At 43.0% G+C, this 22,732-nt stretch overlaps 2 protein-coding genes and 1 long non-coding RNA gene across 5 annotated transcripts; 1 reads left to right on the top strand and 2 right to left on the bottom strand.

Moving 5' to 3' along the window:
* Nucleotides 1-1,779: 1,779 nt before the first annotated feature.
* Nucleotides 1,780-6,567, bottom strand: creb3l3l (cAMP responsive element binding protein 3-like 3 like). The gene is made up of 10 exons (XM_028997261.1): nucleotides 6,427-6,567; nucleotides 5,518-5,749; nucleotides 4,966-5,302; nucleotides 4,811-4,896; nucleotides 4,550-4,642; nucleotides 4,300-4,406; nucleotides 4,026-4,094; nucleotides 3,792-3,876; nucleotides 3,614-3,707; nucleotides 1,780-3,223 (listed from the first exon to the last, which is right to left on the bottom strand). The coding sequence occupies exons 2-10, from the start codon at nucleotides 5,647-5,649 to the stop codon at nucleotides 2,850-2,852; spliced, it is 1,377 nt and encodes a 458-aa protein (XP_028853094.1). The 5' UTR covers nucleotides 5,650-5,749; nucleotides 6,427-6,567; the 3' UTR covers nucleotides 1,780-2,849.
* Nucleotides 6,568-6,909: 342 nt separating this feature from the next.
* nim1ka (NIM1 serine/threonine protein kinase a) lies at nucleotides 6,910-16,566 on the bottom strand. Of its 2 annotated transcripts, none has more exons than XM_028997360.1 (5): nucleotides 16,413-16,566; nucleotides 9,496-10,024; nucleotides 8,472-8,800; nucleotides 8,094-8,362; nucleotides 6,910-7,709 (listed from the first exon to the last, which is right to left on the bottom strand). In XM_028997360.1, exons 3-5 carry the CDS (start codon nucleotides 8,755-8,757, stop codon nucleotides 6,945-6,947), a joined length of 1,320 nt encoding a protein of 439 aa, XP_028853193.1. In that variant the 5' UTR covers nucleotides 8,758-8,800; nucleotides 9,496-10,024; nucleotides 16,413-16,566; the 3' UTR covers nucleotides 6,910-6,944. The 2 variants fall into 2 exon arrangements, with proteins under 2 accessions (XP_028853193.1, XP_028853263.1); XM_028997430.1 differs by lacking the exon at nucleotides 16,413-16,566 and adding an exon at nucleotides 13,875-13,904.
* LOC114800369 (uncharacterized) lies at nucleotides 15,598-21,183 on the top strand. Of its 2 annotated transcripts, XR_003751386.1 has the most exons (3): nucleotides 15,598-15,798; nucleotides 16,531-16,644; nucleotides 16,932-21,183. It is a non-coding gene; the product is annotated as an uncharacterized LOC114800369 (long non-coding RNA). The 2 variants fall into 2 exon arrangements; XR_003751384.1 differs by having other exon boundaries at nucleotides 16,531-21,183.
* The last annotated feature ends 1,549 nt before the right edge of the window (nucleotides 21,184-22,732 follow it).

The following is a 22,732-nucleotide window of genomic DNA, read 5'->3' as shown; positions in this document are numbered from 1 at the left end:
TTTACATTGTCACGGCAGATAAGAGCAGCAAAAAATAAAGAGCATAAAGACAATTCCAACAGTATAATATAAAAAGTTCACTATACAAATAAATAATAAAACACTATGGTGTACTGGATGTGTCTATGCACGTGGGATCAGCTGTTGTAGAGCCTGACAGCGGTTGGCAGGAAAGACCTTCTGAGTCGTGGGTGCCGCAGCCTGGCACTGAAGGAGCTGCTCAGTCCTGTCAGGGTCTCCTGCATGGGGTGGGAGATGTTGTCCAGCAGGGATGACAGCTTAGCCACCATTCTCCTGTCACTCTTCCTGTCCCCAGCCGAGATGCTGACTCCCCAGCCGACCACACCATAAAAGATGGCTGAGGCCAGCGCAGAGTCATAAAAGGTCTTCAAGTGTGGGCCCTTCAGTCCAAAAGACCTGAGCATCTGCAGCAGATACAGCTAAATTGTTTCCTTAATTAACAAAACATAAAATGATCCAAGAGCTTTAAGCAACATTCAAAGCTCCACACTCAAATTTTCATATTTCAATATGAAGAACTGCACTAGGAATTTTCGTTTTAGTCCACAAATGAACGACAATAGCACCATCTATTGGTAGTCTACGAACACTACATCTTTTGATGTGTTATGTGGGGCTTTAAAACAAATTAGCTGAGACCTGTTGACCCATACAGTACTAATAAACCTGTACCTCTCTAATCCTCAGGGATCTCCCTAAAGGTGTTTCCAAAAATCCATAAGACTTCAAAAAGGTTACAGAGGGTCCCTTGACACATTGTCCTTTCACTTTGCTAGATGTTTCACAATGACAATCAATCAACTTTCACGTGGCAGCATCAGTAAAAACTGTGCAGTAAGCAATTATGAAATAGGCCTTATTATGTGAAAGTGATTCATTGTCACATTGTCTTTGCTCTCAGTCCCAACCCAGCTTGATGGAGTTTAAGTCTGGAGACGGTGCTGGCCGCTCCATGGTAGCAGAAGGTGCTGAATGGCACTGCAAAATGCTGTTGTAGCCGTTTTTGGTTCTGGGTGCATCTTACTGATTAAAGATTCAGGTAAACACCCCAAGCCACCATGCTTCCTTTTCCATCATGCTTCCCCGTCTGACAATAATTCTTTCAACTACTCAACAGTGTCCAAAAATTCTTTTCATTTTGATTCATCAGCCCATAACTCCTCCTTCCAGTCTTCAGTAGTCCATTGTTTCATGGTCCTGTCAAACTCTACTAACTCTACGTCTTTTCTTGTCAGGTGAAACTGAGACTTGCTCATTACCAACACTACTAAATAATCTCTGCTTGAAGTTGTGGTCACACAAGCTGGCGGCTGTCAGAAACTTGTCTTCTGATGCTTTTGTGCCTTTGGGTCTGCCAGTTCCTCCCAGTTTCTGAATTCTTTTTGATGATGAAGTAGACTGTACTCACTAACCTACACTTTTAAGTTAATGCACTTTCAATGCCGCATTATTATTATTATAGCAAGTCACTACTTTCTGAAATACAATATATTTTATATATATATATATATATATTTTTTTTAAATAAAACTGTAAGACCAACTTACAATCAATACTGGAGCAACTTGGTAAGTAAGTGGGTGTTTGAACCTGTGACTTTGTGCCCTTTTGGTTTATAGGCGAGTGTCCTACCCACTAGGCTCCTACCATCTTCTTTTATTCACTCAGAATAACAAGGAAAGAGATGCTAACATACATTACCATCACACTATGTAAATGTAAAACTTCCAAATACAGCAATGATTACATGACACAATCTTGAAGGATGTAAAATATTTAATAAAACAATAATTTCAGTAACTTCATTGGGACACAAATACTTAAATATTTACATTCCATGCCAAGTGACAGTGCCATTTAATTATACACATTGTATAGATCAACTATAACAAGCTTCTGGAAAATAAAATAAAATAAAAATGCAATAAAATACAACAAAATGCCTCTCCGACAGTCTGTACAGGTCATAACATTTTGACTGGCATATCAAAATAAAGAAAATCAAGTTGGCTCTTAATATTCTGTGTAATAAACAGCACCCCCAAACTGGTATACCCCATCCAAATAGAAGGAATCCATAATGCTGGCATCCTTTAAAAAAGACGGTTTGGGCGACAAGGCGCTGAAATTTACGGAAGCATGATTACCCTTGTTACAAGGGGGAAAAGAAGATATGAGTAATGGCCAAAGGTCCTGCAATAGCTTATGAACTATGACACCACTTTCTACACGTCTTCAACAGTGCAACGTCCTGTTACCAGTGTGAACGCCAGTGCAATTTATATCTGGCTGGCTTACAAAGTGCCAAGAATAAAGTAGTAAAGTAGTAAGACAGCGCACTGGATGCTATTCCTTCAATACCGTAAATAAAGTCCAATAAATGTAAATGAAGGGGTCGCATATTCTTTGGAGGGTCCTATTAATCAGCTGTAATCCATCAAAATACCGATGACAGAATCATCATTGTTGTAATTACAATCAAATAAACATGATACATAGTTTTGAACTGGGACCATGATTTGGCCTTTCAGATGTGTGTATCCCACTGGCACCCAGTACCTGCAGACAACCCAGTTGTAGAGGAGCTGAAAACCAAACTGGACACAGCTGCAGTGCTGTTTTTCATGCTAGATACTTAACATTCTAACACAATTCCCTTTTGTATGAGGCTGCAGCTAAATGGCTTCAAAAAAAGTCATTAAAATGGTACGAATTTATATCAACTTGGAGATGACATACCTGGTTATAACGTCACATCCCAAGAGCCTTACATGATCTTACCCATAAACAAAAGAGAATATACAAAAATGATTGTTTTGTTTCCTTGTCTACATTTCATCTGAGCGATGTTGTTGTATGATGACTGAAGTGGCCCGCTGTTCCATCCAACTGTCCTTGGTCCCATCGTAGACCACAGGGGGAGGCGACCCCACGTGATCATGGCGGGGCTCTGCTCTGCTAGCACTTGGGGTGACATCCTGTGGCACAGCACTGGGGAAGTCAGAGGAGGAGTTGCTGTTGACCCCAGTCTCAGAATCAGGCTGATCCACGGTCTGGAAGTCGGGCGTGTGGTTGTGGCCGCTGGATAATATGCTCTTGGTGTTTTCGACTGTGCCCATCAGATAGGGCTCTGGGTCTGGTTGCTCGACAGAAGAGGCCGACTCTACGTTGTCTGTGATAGAGCGCAGGGCCCGGGACACCACTGCACAAATGAAACAAACACAGCTGTCAGCTTCTGCAGGAGGATCTTTGGGCTTTTGAATTCATGTACATCCAAATGAGGCTTGATCTCAAATGTATAAGAGATGCACTTTCAGAACTGGTTATTACTAACCAGACTGGTACATGTTTACCATGGTAGATTTCCCACTACATAAATAAATTTGTATTTAGGCCTTTACATTTGTAATTAAAATCAGATAAAGATCAGATGTACTAATTTGAAAATTGTTAATGAGTTCATTGAGAAATAAATTATATATATCTTGATAAATAAATAAAAAATTATATTAAGTTATATGGCCCTAATTTAACTTGAATAAATTAACGTGATTGAGAGGTTATGGTTGAGTGCAGGGATCAGAGTTCTTACCTTGTGAGGGTGCATAAACCTCCCCTTTCTGCCCCTGGTTGCCAAACGGGTTGACAGATGGAAAGATGATGAGGCAGAAAGACAAAAGGAAGACCTGAAAGGATAAAACATAATTAATATTTTTCCATTAACTTGAACAGCTATGAGCCCTATTGAATGCTACTGGTTCAGTGCTCACCATCACACAAGTGCTTGTTGTGGTGGTCTTCATTGTTGATATTTTCACTATGGACTGTAGCTTTCTGAGCTGTTCAATTAGAGACCTGTTTAAAAAAAAAAAAACACACACACACACACACACACACACACACACACACACACACACACACACACACACACACACACCATTACATCACACGTTCACCGGGGAGAACATCTGCATACTGCATTTGAACCAACAAAAGATTCTTACATGTTTTGTTTTTGCAGCATCTCAACCTTCTTCTGCAGTTCCTGGTTATGAGCAGTGCATACTGCAACCCTAAATAAAAACACACGAGTTTTCAGTGGCCTCACTCTAAGTACTATTTAACTTCTCTGTCATATAAAACAGGTTTAGACAGAATTCCAGTTCACACCCAGTTTCCAGCTCATCAGAAAAGAAGCTCATCTTCCATGGTAAAAAAAAAAACAAAAGGAACCAGCCTCCAATATGCAATCGTTTTGGCAGTTCCTCCCACACTCACCTGTTTTCTAAGCCATCAACATAAACCTTCTTTTTCTTGCGGCTTTCTTGGGCAGATTGTTTATTCCGGATCTTTCTCCTGACCCGTTTAAGTGTCCTTTCTTCAGCCTTAAAGACAAGATAGACACACACACAAAGAAAAAAAAAGTTCTTTACATATTTGTTGCACACATAATGCATAATTAAGATGCAATTTTTGTACAGATGCTTTGCCAAGTGTAAGAAGCTCAGTAATAAGAGTTAGTCTTTACCTTGGTGAGAGGCATGTGAGTGGGAATGGTTGCCCCTTCTTTTGCCAGAAGTCTTTGTTCTTCATCTGTCAGCTCTAAATCTTTAAACTGGAACTGAAAAAATAAAGTTTAATAACTGTATTTAGAGTATTAATTAATAATTATGTTTTATTGACTCTCGGCCTGAGGAATGCTTCTGAACAGCAGACATGATTAGATTAATTTTAAATCAATCATTTTAGTACATTTTGCAATATGCGTTCGAATACAAACGCTAAGTACCTGTTCTGGTTTACTACAGTCCTCTATGGTGAGGGAGCAGGGAAGCTCATTGGGGCAGTCAGTCACCATGCTCTCTTCCAGGTCATCTGGAAGGTCAACACTAATCAGCACACTTCATCCACCACAGCCTACCATGTCAGTGTGAGGAGCCATACCAAGATCAATGAAGACATCGGAGTCCATCTTATCACACTGGACACCCTGTATGACAGAATAGCTGTGGTCCACCTGCACGGCCAGGGAATCTACGTTCTCACAATGGACCTCGGTGAAGGGGTCTGCAGGGCCGGGGCTATAAGCGGGGTCCGTGTCACTGCCGCTGCTCTGGGGGCTCTGCCACTGTGGTGGGGCGGCTCCTCCGCCGGAACTGCTGTCATCAGAGATGCCGCTGTCACTCCCCTGAGGGGAACGAGAGAGGCACGTGGGTTCAGGAGTCACGTCCTCTCCCAGCAGGCTGCTGATGAAGTCCTCTGTGTCCAGACCATCCAGCACCTGCAGCCATTACATATTACATGATGCATATTAGTATCAAACTTTATTTTTCACCCAGTACGCAAAAGCATTACAATACAAACAAGCTTACATAATATAATATTCTTTATAACAAAGCTATAATCGATTATCATCTATTAATCTATATAATCTAATGTGACTGAAGCGCAATGTATTTGAATTTTTTATTCAGCCATGCAGAAACAAAGACTTACTTCTCGCCAGTCGTCCATGAGCTCGTTCCCGCCCGGGAAGAGGGGCTCCTGGAGTCCCGCGGGCTGGTCGTGGAGCAGGAGACCGAGCCACTCCGCGCCATCCACGTCCGGCAGATCGTCGGGGACGGACATTTCTCGATTTCAGGCACAGCAAGCGACGATTTTATCCTTCACTCGGGCGAGTGGGCGGGGCAGCGCGGCCAGATCTCGCGAGAGAAGCAAGCAGCCCGACCTGTGAAAGAACACGACAGACACGGGCGATTCGTTGCGCGGTGCTTCTTTGGTGCATGGCTAATATTAGGCTTCTGCACGTTTATTTCAAGCGGGCGACCAAGCTAAAGCAGGCCAAATGATAAACCGTTTATGTGGACAAAACCCGCCGCAGCCACGTTACGCAAAACAAGTGGAAGTCCGAAGTAATTCACGGACTAGGAAGCGCAGAAACGATCCAGGAGACCCGACGCCCCCGACAGCTAACGCGCGGTCACGTGGACGAATGCGCAAGGTCGCAAAACAAACGATACACCCACCCACCCATTTGATTCAGAACAGTCTTCCCTTTCCCTCACTCTCTGGCGGCGTGTATATGCTGTGCCAACCAGAGTAGCAAAAAACGCAGTCATTCCCCCGTTTTCCTCATGTTCATATTTGATCAATTATTATATGGCTCATCGGCGCCTTTCCACTAAGCATCTGCAGCCTACAAAGTGCGGCGACTGGCTCGGCGACGACTGAGGCTGGTTGCATCATTTGCGGCGAAAACACTTCAAATAAGAAATAAGTCAAATCATTATTTTTGGCAATGTGGTGTTAACACCATCTATCGCCGCACGCAATTAACACGTTGTTTTAATAATTTACCAAATTATCAAAAGAGAAAATGTATTTTATAAAAAGAACGCTTCTTACCTTCCGTTCGACAACTGCTGTTTATCAGAAATGTCACAAGAACCCAATGGGTGTAACACTTCCTGATGAAATCACCCTCCAACAAGGCAGAAATTGCGTCATCACGTAGGAGGACGTCAAGCTTCGCGAGACTTTGGAAAGGTCTTCTGGGAAACGTAGTGTCGTGGGACTACAATGGACGTGTGACCCACCACGTCAATTCCTCACGAGCTACAGCTTACATAAGCGTTTGTCGAAAAGTAAAGATGAGCGGTAAGGCATTTCTTATTATAATATTTAATAGATTGCTGGGTGTTTTTTGATGTGACATCAAAATTATGGTGTCAACTTAATCCTGAAAAGTTCGTCCTGTGGGCCAAGTCCCCACTCTAGCGGTCTTGTGATTTTATCAGAGTAGAGAAAATCACTCCATTTCAATTTTCAAGAGATATATTTAACAGAACCTCTTGATCTCACCGTCACAAGACTTATTTACAGATGTTCATTTAACATAACAGAGCCGCGCCTAGTACATCCAGTCATAGAATAACACACAGCTTGGACGTGTGGCGCAGGCCCCTATACGTTCGCAGTCTGTCCTTTTTGGGTTGTTGGGAGTTGGGGACGCCAGTGAGGTCGGTGACTACTGGCATGCTTTCAACAGCACGCCGTTTGTGCGCACGGTGCAGAAGGATGCGGTACACTCCAGTGATGGAACTGCGGCAGTCCTTGCCCTGGTTGTTACGAAGGTGCTCTGACGTGATGCCCAGATTCTCCAGGGTCTTCTTCACCTGCAGCTCATCCTCCTCCAAGTCTGCTGGTGCAGTTTCTGCCAGGTAAAGGGGATCCAGCCTGAAGGATTCCATGGCACGGGGGAAGTCAACAGGAAGAAGCCAATCGCAGGCCATCATCTGTTCCACAGAGCAGCGGTCTGCTGGAAGGGGCTGCAAGATGCCGCGTAACAGTTGCTGGCATGGCTCGGGCACAAAGGGGGGTATGATGTAGGCACCATCTAGGATGCTGCGCTTCAGCTTGGCCACGGTATCAGCCCGGAAGGGCATTGTGCCTGTTACCATGAAAAACAGCATGACACCCAGGGCCCAAATGTCTACAAAAATGCCAACATAGTGCTCATCACGGAAGAGCTCTGGTGCAGCATAAGGTGGCGAGCCACAGAAGGTGTTGAGGGTCTCATCTCGCCGAGTCACAGTGCTGAAGCCGAAATCGCCCACTTTCACACATGTGCTGCAGGTGTAGAAAACGTTCTCTGCTTTCAGGTCACGGTGGATGATGTTGTTTTCATGCTGCATGAAAAAGAGCATTGGTGCTCAACTTCTGCCAGTCAAATCTTTACACACACTTACTCTATAGAGGCTATGGGGATTATAACAGAGCACGTTTTTCCAGTCAGGCTTGTGTCAGGCTTTTTTTTTGTTGTTGTTCAGGAGAAAAGACAATTAAAAATTGAATGCCACAAGTGCACTGGGTACATAACACAACTCTTAGAATGTAAGTCATGTTTAAGGCCTCTGAGTGAATCAGTTTATTTGCCCATTACTTTGGCACCCATGTATAAACTTTTAATTGTGTTTGGTCCACTAAGAGAAAAGACCTGGAATGGAACTCGAATGATCTTGGTACAAGTAACAGTACAAGAAAACAACACACACTATTACTAATATACATACCATGTGATTGACAGCAGATAGGACCTGAGAGAAAACTATCTTGCTGTCAATGTCGGAAAGTTTTCCCTCTGTGGTTATCTTAGTGTAGAGCTCCCCCCCTGCAGCATACTCCATCACCAAATGCAGGCGTGTCAGTGTCTCCACCACCTCATACAGCCGGATGACGTTGGGGTGGTGTAGATGCTCCATGCTAGAGATCTCTCGTGACAGCAGCCTCTGTGTCTTCTGGTCCAGCTTTGTCTTGTCCAAGATCTTAATGGCCACCTTGTCTGTGGACAAGACGAGCAACAACAAATAAATTAATTATATTTGCTGAACAGTAACTTCCCACTAATGCCTAATAAAGTAACAAAGCGGTAATAGTACTTATCAACATACCTTTGGTAAGGGCATGGATACCCAGTTTGACACGGGAGAAGTTGCCACAGCCGATTTCACCACGCACTTTATAGAAGCCGATGCGGCGGCCAACGGCCAGCTCGCGTGCCACTTGGTCGTCCTGACACATGTCCAAGTTCAGCTTCTCCAGTGGTGTGAGGCGGCGAGGGGGAGGGGCCTCATCGTCTGTGCACACATCCGAGCTGTCCTGCCGACTCCAGCGAGTGGAGCGCAGACGTGATGCCGAGGGGACGGGGCCACCAGACGGACAGTGTGGGGACGACATCCTCTCCCCTGGTCCAGGGGCTCTCTACTATATCATATACAGCCTTGGAGTGAAATCAGACAAATTAAATTATATTGAAGTAACACACAGCCACACTCAATATACAATATGACTGTCACATTATTAGAAACCCCTATCCTTTGTGTTATCATCTAGATGGAGACCAGGCACTAGAAGGAATGTGTTTTATCTTTGCTTTGTTATTGGTTTACTCACCTGATAAAGATAATTAAAAAGGGTTATTATTATTCTTATTAATAAGGGTTGGGAGCAATCGATATATAATATTGACATTCCTCTACTGATGCATTATGTGACTATACAGTAGTAATAGATGTTCTGTTTTAAAAAAAAAGGGTGTCACATTTATGTATTGTATCAAAACACAGTGATCATGATCTGTGCTGCAGTGAACTGCATAAAAAAAGCTAAAGATAACTAGCAAGTTAACAACTTGCTTTTTTAATAAAATGTATTCTTATTATCTCTAGTGACACATAATTTAGCCAAAAAGACTCAAACTATTGACTGTCAGTGCACTAAAAGCACCTAACATGTGCTGCTATGATAAAAGGTAATAATTAGATAATTTAAATGAAACTCACATTTTTTAAAATCCATTAAACTGCACTTACACTGGATGTTACATTACATTTCGACACCAGTGACAAGCTGTAAATATATTTCTAAATGTTAATTTCCTAAAGATCCAAAGTGGCCCAAAAAGTGTCCGCTCACCTTCCAGGTTCATCCTGGCTGTCTCCTTTGACCTGACCGGAGCCTCTGTGCCTCCACATCTTAGCAGAGTTCATGCCGACGGACGATAGCAAGGAAATCTTGAGATGGAGCTTTGCCTGAGAGAGCCCGAAGTGAATGGACTGCATGTGTGCGCCTGTCCCTAATCACCCACAACTTGAAACTAGTCTTTTTTTAACCATTGGAGATAAAAATAGCGGAGTTAGAGAAGATGGGTGAAGATGAGGACACTGTACACTAATTTGGTGACACTCCCATGGCTGCTGATTTTTGGTCTTCCACAGCATCCAGATCTTTAGATGAAACAGTACTTTTTCCAGTATGAGGGATGGAAAAGGACACACAACTTGTCTTCGTCTTCTGCTGGTGGTTACTTTTGGTGGTTCTGCTCTGGTTCCCTGTGCTTTGAATGTCCCGGTGACAGGATTACAGTCGATCCTAATCCAGGTTTTATTTATTGCTCTGATAATCTCCACCTCGGTCTCTGGTGAAGTGCAGGATCCATTTATATCTGCAGAAAGAAGGGGGGAAAAGTTGTGGGTATGAAAAGGTGGCTATTGGCGACTGTTTACAAGCTCCACCCAAGTGCAACTGGGATAACACATCGCCGTGAATAATCACATGTCTGGGTGGATTAGGTGGCTTTTTGTGCTCTTATTAAAAGCAGCACGGCTCCTGTGCTTTTCAGCAACACCTCTGGGTGTCCTTCGAGAAATGCGAACGCCAGGTAACGTCCTAGTGGGCTTGTGTGTGTTGAGGATGTGTGTGAGAGAGAGGTAAATCAGCGTAATTTGCAGTGTGTAATTAAGGTCAGCCCTTAACAACGTCCCCAATGGGCAGCTGGTGAGCGACATGTGGGACATGTAGTTAAAACAGAGATGATGCATAATGGAAAGGTGCCTAGGTGCTACTGAACAATGGCCAGAAACAAAAGCGCTTCTTTTCAAATCATGCAAAAGGACCAAGGCAGCTTCAGCCTTGCAAATAAAACGGACTAATGACCTGACTACATATGACTTCCTTACCCTCTCAAACGCTCTCTCATTTACATTTACGGCATTTGGCAGACGCCCTTATCCAGAGCGACTTACAACGTGCTTTGAAGTTACCATCGATGAAGAGATCAATTCCGGTTCACTAGGACCCCAACTATGAATACATCTATTTTATTCACTCTGTTGTAGATTCTGTACACAAAGTTCGACAACAAGAAAATTACAATTTAATCTAAATATTCTTTAAAGAGGAAGGTCTTGAGCTGTCGTTTGACTCTCCAGTACACACACACGCTTAAATGTTGCTTGCAAGCATGTATCGGGTTTGCCTAAGAAAATCACGGCAATTAAAAGTTTATTGAAATAGCTTGAACTCCAAAACAGAAATGTGGGGTGGAGATGAGAGAGTTCTGATCATTGCTGCATAGACCCCTGGAATCAGCCAGTTGTCTCTTGTTTGTTTTGGTGTCAAACAAAGTGGTGAGAATACTTCAGTCTGTCTGAATTCTGAAATATTCAAACCGAAAAAAAAGCGTAAACGTACATTTATGTATAGTTATACATATCCAAAAGAGTGATTCATGGAAAAACTGTAATATATTGTTTTAAATCTTTTTAAACTGGCTGTATTGTCAATCTTGAACACTGCTAGGATCATGCTGCAGGTCACTGAACATTGTTTTATTGAACAAACAGGGCTGACCAATAAAGGCAAAGTGTAAAAATATTCTGGGGAAAAGCCCATGCACCACACAGAAGTCATCTTAGGTAATGGGTTCACAGTTTGGCCGCGTTGCTTGGCAATTCACCGTGCTTGTTATGCTGGATTAGACAGGCTGTTGAGTAAGACCGCAATGTGCTCACGTTGATGTAAGCATCCCACTTAACAAGGTACAGCATGTTTTCAACGTGCGGCGAGAAGAAGAAGAAGAAGAAGAAGAAAAAAAAAAAAAAAAAAAAATCGGAAAGCTACAGACAATAAAGAGAAGAAAAAGTATAGCATTATGCAATGTTTTATTCATATATTTCCAGGAAAAAAAAAATTGCACCAAAATGAGCAACAGAAACAGAACACACTAAGGCCACATTAATTCATTTTAATTATCTTCTATGGCATTGTAAAAATTTAATTAGGCAACTAAATGGATCTCACTAAATGGAGTCACACGAGCAAATTCACACAAACAGAAATTATTTTCTGCCTTTTTTCCCCTGCTGAACTTATGTAAACACTGAGAACCCCCCGAGAATGGCTTACTCACCCCACCAGCGGGCCTGTTTCCTACAGGACCCCCTCCTAACACACACATGACCACACAGGAGTGTCGGACAGCACAGACAGAGAGGACAAAAATGTAAAAGGACCATCGGCGCTTCTGTCTCTACACGATCTCCCTTACAGGGACAGAGGCGGAGAGACGGAGATTGAGACGGAGGGGGACACGGCGAGAGACGGGGAGGGGGGCTCTGTGTATATTAATTGAGATGCTCCAGGAGAATAGAGAGATCAGGAGTGAATAGAAGGAAACAACAGGAGGCCAGCTGCTTCACAACCAGCCGCTCAGGAATCTGCAGCCTTTTAGTCTCTCTCTCTCTCTCTCTCTCTCTCTCTCTCTCACACACACACACACACACAGCAACACACACTGACCGCCCCTAAAGCTGCCCATTCTCTCTCGGACCCCCCATACACACACAGTGCATACAAAATAAGAAGATTAAGAAATCGTATGATCTTATTGTACAGCTACGTTATCAGTACAAAAATACAAAACTGCCAACAGTTTTAAAACGTATCTGTGACCTCTAAAGTTTTGACAATCGTAATGGTATAAAGTTCAGGATCTTTAGTACTCATTACTCACTCACAATACACACAAAAGCTGGTTGCTTCCATCGGTCCCCCAAAAGGCCATCTCCCCATCATCCATAATTCACTGGGGCCTTGGCACAGTTGCCAGGACACAAGAAATTGAAGTTCTTACAAAACAGTTCTGCCAAACACATCTGTGTACTCTGCTGTATGGAACATCACTGTTTAGAAAGTGAATAGTTTTAAATTGTAGGCATGGTCTCACTATAGACAGATTGTGTGGAGTGAAGCTCTTCAGGGCAGTAAAAAAAATATTTTAACTAATTGTTTGTATGGCTGGTAGAGTTTGTCATGGTTTAGCTGGACTCTTCACACAGGCTCTGCATCCAAGAAGTCCAGAAAGTCCTCTTCCTGTTCTCATTGTACGGTCACGTCTGTGGCTACTTGACCTGTTATGCCTGTCTGGCAGTGTGTGCATTGAAATTGCATAGAAATGTATTTATGCTGAATTTGACCTATAGCTCCACTTCAACTATGATATACATATTTAAAACACTTCCATAACGGCTTTGACAATTTCTTTATTCTGAATGAGCACATGGCACTATAAAAAAAAAAAAAGAAAAGGTATTATATTAAGTTCTCAAGCTATCAACTGTTAATTCTAAAGCGATTTTACAGTATTAATGAGATTCAGCCTGATCATAGCATGAATGTTTGATATTACCATACGATATTCTATCAATCCAACACCCATCCCCAGGGTCACTGTTCGCCAGCCTTGCTGAACATGTTGTTTAAACTGTATCAAATCCCATATTTATTTTAAATATCACTATTAACAACATAATAAATCAAAGGATATGACTAATTAAAAGATTAATTCAATCTTGCACTGCACCAAGATGGAAGGTTCTGGGGGACTGTGTCATGCAGATTACATTTGGGAACCTGTACAAAAAGCTATTTCCGCTGCATTGTAATTCCCTGATTTATTCAAAACCCATCAAAGCAGCCTTTATCCACAGAAATTAAATGAAGCTCCGATTGATGCACCTTCAAAGGACCCAAAACAAAAAAGTTTCCATCCACATGAAGACAAGCTATCAAAGCAAGATTTATCAATAGATATTTTATACAAATTTAAATAAATTTATATGTATTCCATCTGAGAATGTGCAGGGCGGCTGGCAGGATATTTGATGCTTAGCTTGGTTAGTCTGTGTTCACCTTGGAGGTCAGTGGTCAAGACAGACACAACATTCGTTACAAACCCACGATGGCCACTGTACCACAATAAAAAAGCATGTACATTTCTAATCATAAATATCTATTAGATGTGATTTAATATGGATATAAATACATAAATCCAGGCCAACTTATAGCTTCATGCATGTTTATCATATATAATTTTGCTTGGCATCAACGTATTTCATACTCACGTTTGTAAACACTGAACACTAGCAATTATTACAAACACACACACACACACGCACAGTCATGGCCAAAACTTTTGAGATTGACAAATGATGGCTTTCAAAAAGTTAGCTTACGTTTTTATTATGGCAATTTGCATATACTCCAGTTGGTTAGGAAGGGTGATCAGATGAATTGCAAAGTCCCTCTTTGCCATGAAAATGCATTTTCCACTGCATTTCAACCCTGCCACTAAAGGACCTGCTGAGATCATTTCAGTGATCCTCTCATTATTACAAGTGAGACGGTTGACGAGCACAAGGCTTGAAATCATGCCGTCATGCTGACTAGCAGAATAGAACAGCAGACTGGATGCTTTAAAAGGAGGGTGATCCTGGAATCATTGTTCTTCCTCTGTTAACCTGCAAGGGAACACGTGCAGTCATCATTGCGTTGCATAAAAAGGTCTCAAAGGCAAGGACATTGCTGCTACAAAGATTGCACCTAAATTAACCATTTATCTTATCATCAAAAACATCAAGGAGAGAAGTTTAAGTGTTGTGAAGAAGGCTTCTGGAAGCCCAAGAAAGTTCAGCAAGCACCAGGACCGTCTCCTAAAGATGATTCAGCTGCGGGATTGGGGTGCCACCAGTGCCCAGGGTGGTGCCCAGGGTGTAATAGCCTAGTGCTTAACACACTCGCCTAAGAACCAGAAGATCCAGGTTCAAATCCCACTTACTACCATTGTGTCCCTGAGCAAGACACTTAACCCACTTAAGTTGCTCGGGGGGGACTGTCCCTGTATCTACTGATTGGAAGTCGCTCTGGATATGGGCATCTGATAAATGCTGTAAAGGTAAATGTACCGGTGCAGAGCAGGTGTGAGTGCATCTGCAAGCACAGTGAGGCGAAGACTTTTGAGAGAAGTGGCATCAAAGAAGCCAGTTCTCTCCAAGAAAAACATCAAGAACAGACTGATATTCTGCAAAAAGTACAGGGATTGGACTGCTGAGGACTAGGGTAAAGTCATTTTCTCTGATGAAGCCCCTTTCCGATTGTTTGGGGTGCCTGGAGAAATGATTGGAGAAGAAAAGGTGAGCGCTACCATTAGTAGTGGTTCGTGCCTACAGTAAAGCATCCTGAGACCATTCGTGTGTGGGGCTGCTTCTCATCCAAGGGAGTGGGCTCACTCACAATTTGCCTAAGAGCACAGCCATGAATAAAGAATAGTACCAAAACATCCTCCAACAGCAACTTCTCCCAACTATCCAAAAACAGTTTGGTGGAGAACAATACCTTTTCCAGCATGATGGAGCACCGTGCCATAAATATTGAAATTTTGGGAAACTCCCTGGAGATTAATCCAATAGTGAACTTGTGGTCCATCCTCAAGAGGCAGGTAGACAAACAAAAACCCACAAAATCCAAGCACTCCAAGATAGATTATGAAGGAATGGACTTCAGTGGCACCTCGATGGTTCGGGATTTGAACGCACAACCTTCTGGGTTACAAATATATTTAGTGCCAACACAGGAGAGCTGAAAAACACATGTGACATGTTCAGGGAAGCCAAATTTAAGCCTTTTTAAAAGAGCTTTTTTTAGGCCACTTTCATCAAATTCGAGACCTTACATCGGAGTCATCAACTTCTTAACACAACTTGTTGGCCCGTGGGCCCAGATATATAAACAGTCTGATATATATAACAACTCTTATCAAAACGGGTCCATGGGTATGATCCCCTGTGAGAATGTTTTTTAAGTAGATGTTCCGAGCAGCGTCTGAGTGGAAATCGCGTGGGCACGACAATAATCGCACAGGGCGCCACGCTGGCTACGTCATTCCCAAGCGCGCGCCGCGTTTAGGGAACCCGGAAGTGCGTAGCGACGAACGGCCGCGGATTACTGACGGCTTGAAGCCTTGTTTCATTGGATTTATTGGGTCCGCAGTATTATAAGGACTACGAATCGTTTTGTTAATGTAATTTTAAAGGCCTCGATTTTGGCAAATCCAATTTAAGACTTTTTAAGGATGTTCGGAAGCCCTGCATGCTGATCCAGGTAACGGCAACAGGCAGACTCGACTGTCTGACCTCACCATGAACTCACCTGCTAACCTCTGGTATCATTTATTCAGCGGCGACGGTGCAGTTATTATTAAACATGCACCGGTTTATTATTCCACATGCATATTTAATGAGGGGAAAAATAACATTCTCTCGTAGGTCCTGTTTCCACTGTGTGCATCGCCTTCCCACCTGTGAGAGCTCGTTCCGAGGTCACGTTCTTCATTCTGGTGTCTCGTCCACTGCTCTCCGGGCAGAAATCAGCCTGAATTAACCAGTGCTGCCTCAATTCAGATTAATATTGGCACTTCCATCACAGCCGTGGTCACCGCGCACAAGGATGCCTTCTCCGCGTTCACTGCAGTAACAGGAGAGATGCATCCTGCCCAAGACTCAATGATGCGCACATCCTATTCTTTTTCCATGAATTTATAACTGCGTCTTTAATGCCCACGGCTCGAAAAGGGCCCGAATAAAACACGCTGCGTGGGAACGTAAATCACTTTAACAGTAACGCCGTGGAGACTCTGCGTGAGAATGACGCCGTCCCTGCCAATTTCGGGGGATTAATAGTAGTGTGCGGGCGAAGGGAAGGAAAACGCCGCTTACCTCAAGCAGACTCCGGCAAGCGCTAACGGAACCGGCTCTAGATCATCATCAAGCTGCGTTAGCGTGAAGGAGGCGGAATAAATCCTCTTATTCGGTTCTTGCCATTTTTTTGCTGCAGGTGTCTGATGCATGACGGGACGATGAGGGTTGCCGGTGATTGACAGGCTGAATGGCCAATTCCGGGCGACTGGGGGTGTGTCCAACGGATATGACCAATGGACGGGGAGAAAAGGTTGAGACACGATTATACTTTATTTTGACTTTTAGACGACTTATATTCCGAAAACTGCGGCTATCTTATCGTATCTTATCTTGGTCAATTGGTGGAGGAGTGAGTAGAGTGAGTGAGTGCTTTCCAGTCCGGGTCAAAAACAGACACGTGAAGGGAACTGTCCACGGTGCTACTTCCAAGAGATGGGTGGTGGTTTTCAAACAAATCAAATACAATCAATCATATTTAAAATTAAGCTTCGTTAAAATTGGTGTTGCTTCTAAACCTCCTCTAACTGGTTGTGACAGGAGAGTGGATTGCAGGCCGTCTGCTTTCTTGATGGAGAAATAAAGCCAGGTTGAATGGATGCAGGAAGATCTCAGGAAGTGCTCAACATTGAATGGAGATCTGGGTGTTCGCTCATCAAATGGCAGGTTCTGATGTCACCTGGCAGGTGTCAAGTGTAAATACGATTATTTATCGAATACGATTAAATCGTATACAATAAAATAATGAGCCCTCGGACAATATTGCATGCTACGCATAAACAAATAAAAACAACAGCGTCCCATTCATTATATTCATGCTTGAATAAGGACGACATAATAATGCAGTGTTCAATTTTCCCTGTGAAGTTTTTGGCAACGTGGTATAATAAATCAATCATGTAACATTTACATGACAAAAATGGAAATAAGATTAAGATTTAGTCATGTATCTGTTGCTCTTATTCAGTACCTTGGAGCAAAATTAGGTTACTTAAATTGTTCAGCTCAACAGATATTTGGTCTCAATTTCACTTGTCCATTAGAGACCCAAATCTCATTACATTTCAATAGTGTAAGAACTAAACTAATTTTAGGCCAGATTATTCTAAAACATTTTATTAATTGCATTTCATCATTCTGTACAAATTTTGTATTCTGGAAAAACTTTAACAGGAGTAGACATTTGGATTGAATTCCAAGTGAGCAGCTACAGCAAAGGCTTGAACACACACACTTCACCAGTCACAGCCTGTGCCAAATGAAAAGCCTGTGTTCAAATGAAGCTTTAGAAATATAACCTGGAACACACCCTTGAACAACAAGCAAAAACAAAAGGCAATTCAACGGCGACATTGATAATTAAATGACCAGTGTCATATTTACTGTGTCAAACACTGAGCATCGGTGTCAAGCCTGTTGAATAACAGCAATTTCCAGGTTGAAGGGGCCTAGGTTCAAATGAATGGGAAACTGAACTGCACGTTCTTCTACAATCAAATGAGCATGTGCGCCAATTCAGACTTGAACAGACTGAGACAGGAAGACGAGGAGAGATGGCAGTTCAAAATAAATATTATTAGTAAACTAGTAAAGGTCTTTGCCATTACATTCCTTCAACCTCAATCTCAGCAGTTTCCACTTTGAGGCTCTCCTCCTCCACTTGAAGCTCAGTGTCCGTGGGCTCTCCTGCCACAGTCACATGTTCCACCTGTAGCTCCACCCCTTCTGGCTCCTTCAGTTTTTCTAGCTCCACCTCTTCGTACACCACTGTCCTTGACCCCTCCTCCACTGCTCTGGCTGAGCCAGGGTCTGGGTGTGGGGCATCCTCCACCAGCAAGGCCTCATCCACAGCCACCATGTCAACCGGCTCCACTGTTATATGCTCCACCCTCATTTCTGCCTCCGTCGCCAGGATCAACCCTTCCTCTGCCTCCTCAGTAGCCACAGATTCTGCAATCACCACTTCTTCATCTGATGCTGCTGTAATCACCATCTTCTCCTGGATTCCATGGATATCCCGCAGGTGGACTTTGAGGTCCCGTGGCTGGGTGAACCACAGGTCGCAGAAGGTGCAATGATTGGGTTTGTCACCAGTGTGGGTGACCAAGTGGTCTTTGAACTGGTCCCAGCTGTTGAAGACACTATTGCATACCTGTGGAGAAGACAATTTTACCTTAGTTTTTTCATCCCCATCATGATTCTAATAGACATATATAATCATACAATCCCAACTGACTTTAAAATGTTGCCTAGCATGGATACACTTTATTGTGGTTAGACTGTTACTGAGCAGGGTCATGTGCTTACCAGTTGATGTACACTAGAACACTAGCGTGATCTGACATGCTTCGCCTACCTGGCACTCGTACAGCTTCTTTCGGCCCTTCTTAGCCCCACAGCCATTCTGACAGGCCGCCATGTGACACTTCAGAGTGCTGTTCCTGGCAAAGCGCTCATGGCAGTCAGGACACTCAAAGGGCTTCTCGCCTAGAGATCCCAAAACATAGGACACCACAATATACAGCAGCTGTCAGTGTGTTGCATTGCAACAAGGAAATTGGTAACTTGAAATTGGAAATTGGTAACTCGATGGTAACTTGAAAGCACGTTGTAAGTCGCTCTGGATAAGGGCGTCTGCCAAATGCCGTAAATGTAAATGAAATCATGGTCCACTCAGTGTGCAGCTACAGCTTAATGTAGCCCATGACATCTTCAAATTTGCAATGATAAGTTGGCTCTGTTGGCTCCCCCTGAAGCCAAATTGGACAAACTCAGGGGTTTAGGCTCTTGCACACCTCTGGCATTTAGACTTTATTAGCATATTTAACCTTCAAATGAATACTATTAATTTTATTAGAGTATTAATGATAACAGAAAACTTGCCCCTCATCAAGTCACAATTCAAATACATACCTGTATGCTTTCTTAAATGTTCTTTAAAGTGTCCAAAATGGTCAAACTGTTTGTCGCAGTACTCGCACACGTGGACTTTCTTTTGGGGCCGCAGCCGCCCCGACTGTTCCTCAGCTTCATAGTGTTGGGTGCTGATATGATGCTTCAGCGCCCCCTCCCGTGCAAACGGCCTATTACAATGCTGGCAAACATAACTTTTATTCCTGCCACCATCTGTGGCTGCTGTCTCGTGTGTTTTCATGTGCTGCTTCAGGTGGTAGAAGAGCTTGAAGCAACGTTCACACTTGTCACATCTGAACAGATTCTGCAGGTGCGACACTTGCACCTCCACCACCTCAATGCCTTCCACAGTCTCCTCCTGCAGACCCATCTCCTCCTCCTCCTCCTCCTCCTCCTCACCACCAACAGTCTCTTGATCCTTCTTCCCCGCTTGCAGCCTAGGCCCCCCCTGCTGGTACTTGCTGGTGATGTCAGCCAGAAGGGCAAGAGCCGACTCATCAGAGGCAGCCTGTGCATTGCGGGCTGCATCTACTACTTCCTCCAGCTGGGCCTCCTCCATATCGATGGCGCCGCCCCCGACCTCCACCTCAATCTCCACAGTTTCAGTCACAGAGGGAAGGGTCTCGGTGATGACGTTAGATGTCTCTGCTATCTTCCTCTTTTTAGCCTTGTTCTTTCTCAAGACTTGGGCTGGATCTAAGGATTCGGCACCATTCAATCTGAGAGAAAACAAGCAACAAGGGTCATAATCCATGAAGTAGCGACCGACCGATTACAAAAAGGCCTCCATCTGACCTGTTGTTCAGGGCTTTGATAGCTTCCTGCATCTGCAGATATTCTGCAGCTCTCCATACGTCACTGACCTCCTCTGTGCCATGGACGGACAACGTCGCTGTGTATGTAAATTCCATCAGGTGCTGGAATGCTAAATTACTCACTCCTGGTAATGAGGGATGTAATAAGCAATTGAGAAGCAAATCAATATTCAGTCAAATAGGTGGCATGCTAAAAAACAACTGAACAAAATTCATGCACCTACCTTCAATCTCTACTAAAGGTTCCTGTGTGAAGTCTTGAAAAAAATTATGAAAGAACTGACTGCAAGCTGCCAGAACAGCTTTGTGTGCTCTGAACTGATGACCTGCAGACAAACGGGAGTTATAACACAATTATTTGATTATCTGATCCAACAGTCAGAATCAAATAGTGGTGGGTGATATGGTGATATGACATTGTGAAGACGGTCTGTGTTGACGATCTGCCCAGGCAGAGACATTGTAGTATCGTCTACATTCTATCTATTGCGGTTCTATGCGCTTTCTAAGTATATGTTCTGCAGCCATTATAGGGGCAGTGGTCCCCCCACCGTAATCAGAAGGTTGCCGGTTCGAATCCCCATCCGCCAAGGTACCACTGAGCAAAGAACCGTCCCCACACACTGCTCCCCGGGCGCCTGTCATGGCTGCCCACTACTCGCTCTTATGGAAACAAAGCTCAACCAACCAAAGTGAACTACAGCACACCGAAGTCATGCGCTGCGAGGTCACAGTGTGCGAAGAGCGACCTCGCCTGGACCCCTGGCCATGATCTGGACATAAGATGGATCCTCTTAAATGGTGGAGACTACATGAGGGAAACTTTCCAAGGGTTCGCCAACTAGCTCAAAAGTTTAACCTCTAAGTTCACATTTTAAGAACCTATTTAACCTTGTCATGAACATAAAATATGTTCAGAAATGTTCTTTGCCCTAAATGCTGTTTTGTTCTTTAGGACTATATTTTTACAAAGGAAAATAGATTGGTGATACTGTTCAGTAACTTGCAAAAGTAAAAAAAAAAAAAAAAAGACTAAAATCAATGTAAAAATCAGGATGAAAAAATCGCAAACGTGATTTAACTGTAAAAAAAAAAAAATATATATATATATATATATATATATATATATATATATATATATATATATATATATATATATTTGCCATATCGCCCACCCCTAGAATCAAAAGAAGACTAACTGAAATTCCCAGACCACTGAACACGTACACTGCCTTACCATCTACAATAAGCGTGATGTCCGTGAACTGGTCAAGCTGCCGCTGTTCATTCAGTTTGTCAAGCATTACTTTGTAATGCGCAGGAAACTCGTGTCCACAGTCCACTTCCCCCTCATCTGCCATGGTTGAAAACTTACCTTGATTGTATACAAAAATATATAAATGACCTCATACACATTCAGGTATACCATGATACATTAAATTTAAAATGCAACTTAACACATTTGTAAGGAAAAAAAACAAAACAAAACAAAAAAAGAGACCTCAAGGTACATATATGACATTGTGCATCTATGGGCAGCGGTGGCCTAACGGTTAAGGAAGCGGCCCCGTAATCAAAAGGTTTCTAAGATGAGCAGTGGAATTTCACCACCAGCAATCGTTGTAACAGTTGATACTACAGCAGTCCATCTCATGCAGGAAGTGGCTTACATGGACATAGCCCTGTTCAATTACTGGAAATAAAGAATCAAATCTCTCATTTAAATAAATTCTGAATTTGTTTATTAATTATTTCCAATGAATAACTAATTATTTTCTATTGTTTAAAAAAAAAAAAAAAAAAAGTTTCAGTTTTTTCATGGCTTAACAGGGCAAAGTAATCAGAAGGTTGCAGGTTCAAATCCCGGACTGCCAAGGAGCCACTGAGTTGCCACTGAGCAAAGCACCGTCCCACACACTGCTCCCCGGGTGCCTGTCATGGCTGCCCACTGCTCACCAAGGGTGATGGTTAAAAGCAGAGGCCACATTTTGTTGTGTGCACCATGTGCTGTGCTGCAGTGTATTACAATGACAATCACTTCACTTACACTTTATTTTGTGCTGCAGAGATATTCAGATGTCGGAATGCTAAACAGCAGGCAACCAATACGATGGTGAAGGATAATAGCTACAAAACTCCGGCAACTATCAAAAGAATAAAAGATTTACCTGAAGTATTATGTTTTTGCTGGGAGAAATAAAAATTGCACCTCTAATTACTTAATTAATTACTGTAGGTACAACGTAGGATTACTATACTCTATAGCTCTTTTTCAACCACAAACCACAAAAACACAGGGAGTAGTTAGTGGACATGCATTTGTGTTGAACTATTAACATTAATGCTGAATAGTTTTTATAAGAGCTGCTTGAATCACCGTCTTTTACTGTGTTCAACAGTAGTCATATCCAGCGGATAATAAATACAATACCATGCAGTAAGAACTCAAGTCTATACACTGTGTCCTTCAGTGTGTGTCCGGCCAATCACAAAACAGGAAACTGTATGTAGTGTTCAAAATAGACCAATGAAAAGACGGGACGGCCCCTCCAAGGGAAGATTAACCACGCAAGGCCCGTAAGCAAACCGGAAGCGTATGAAAACTGTGTAAAT

This window comes from Denticeps clupeoides, chromosome 1 (assembly GCF_900700375.1).
Source record: "Denticeps clupeoides chromosome 1, fDenClu1.1, whole genome shotgun sequence".
Classification (NCBI taxonomy): Eukaryota; Metazoa; Chordata; class Actinopteri; order Clupeiformes; family Denticipitidae; genus Denticeps; species Denticeps clupeoides.
The sequence above is the reverse complement of the archived record's forward strand: the minus strand, read 5'-3'. Positions and strand labels throughout refer to the sequence as shown.

Bases quoted from the DNA above. Each gene is read 5' to 3' on its own strand.
- nim1ka (XM_028997360.1), bottom strand. From the start codon at position 8,757: ATGTCGTCCCCACACTGTCCGTCTGGTGGCCCCGTCCCCTCGGCATCA. The intron at 8,363-8,471 runs GTATGTTGATAA...TCTTGTCCACAG, and splicing joins TATCCATGCCCTTACCAAAG to ACAAGGTGGCCATTAAGATC. The intron at 7,710-8,093 runs GTATGTATATTA...TTTTTCATGCAG, and splicing joins TATCTGCTGTCAATCACATG to CATGAAAACAACATCATCCA.
- creb3l3l (XM_028997261.1), bottom strand. From the start codon at position 5,649: ATGTCCGTCCCCGACGATCTGCCGGACGTGGATGGCGCGGAGTGGCTC. The intron at 4,407-4,549 runs GTAAAGACTAAC...CTTGTCTTTAAG, and splicing joins CTCACATGCCTCTCACCAAG to GCTGAAGAAAGGACACTTAA. The intron at 3,224-3,613 runs GTAAGAACTCTG...TCATTTGTGCAG, and splicing joins GGTTTATGCACCCTCACAAG to TGGTGTCCCGGGCCCTGCGC.